Below are 917 nucleotides of genomic sequence, written 5' to 3'. Positions count from 1 at the left end.
AGTTGGAAGAGGAAGAGGAGGACGAAGAGGACCGGAGGAGCGATGCAGCTGTGGAGGAGGACGCTAAATTCCACCGACCCGCCGGCGGCCCTGTCAGGCTCTCCCACCTGGGCAAACAGTGTGCCATGTCGGAGGCCAGCGTGGACGAGGGGCAGCCCGGCCAAGACGAGATCATCTGGGTGCGGCGAGGGGACCAGGCCGGCACCCCAGACTCGGACGCCCAGAAGCATCACACGGAGAGCTAGGCAAGGCCTTCCGCAAAAAAGAAAACAAGCTCCTTACCTGTCACAACTTGCCCGAACAACTCCACACGGACTTCGTGAAACATTTCACTCCTCACACACCGTCCACTGAGCTGTCCTTCAGTAATGCATGGACCTTACTTGTAGTCATACAAGCCACTGCCTACAGAATGTCTCATGCTAATGTACTTAATATTATCCACACGTGTATAAGGCTGTATTATTCCGAGCCATCCCTCTCATGATGCTTCGCTATTGGAGCAAAGCCACTTGATTGATCCTCTCATCAACCAATCAGATAATAGAGTGGGAGGATTAAACTGCACAATCATGAAATTTAAGCAAGAAGGCAGCTACCTTAGACTGCCACTCGCTGCCAAAATGTGAGGGGACTTGAGCTCTTTCATTCTCTCTTAGAGGGTAAAAGGGGTTTGAGTTGCTTTTGTGTCATACAAAAGGGCTGTGTTTGAGTCCTTTAAGTTTCAAATCAGAACAGCCTGATATAAAGTCAAATGTAATGTAACTTTTCCAGAGAAGTGCACAAATGTGATGTATTAGGGGCAACTTATTTCCCTTTGGTTGTATATATATTTCTGCTTTGGTTTCTGTTTTGCATATATGAAGCTCTCTCAAGGCTTTAGATCATTTGTCGTCATTTCCTTTTAACAGCATTGT

The 917-nt window shown here is 47.8% G+C and overlaps 1 protein-coding gene across 1 annotated transcript in view; it reads left to right on the top strand.

Moving 5' to 3' along the window:
• Window positions 1-245, top strand: part of tiam1b (TIAM Rac1 associated GEF 1b) — a gene marked incomplete at its 3' end in the record, with an annotated part of 31812 nt that extends 31567 nt beyond the window's left edge. The window contains exon 26 of the mRNA XM_080845381.1: window positions 1-245. This exon is cut by the window's left edge and continues 390 nt beyond it. Within this exon, the coding sequence (XP_080701507.1) occupies window positions 1-245 (245 nt within the window).
• Between the last annotated feature and the right edge of the window lie 672 nt (window positions 246-917).

This window comes from Sprattus sprattus, assembly GCF_963457725.1.
Source record: "Sprattus sprattus genome assembly, chromosome: 9".
Lineage (NCBI taxonomy): Eukaryota > Metazoa > Chordata > Actinopteri > Clupeiformes > Clupeidae > Sprattus > Sprattus sprattus.
Note: the sequence above shows the minus strand (reverse complement) of the source record. Positions and strands in the feature narration are given on the sequence as shown.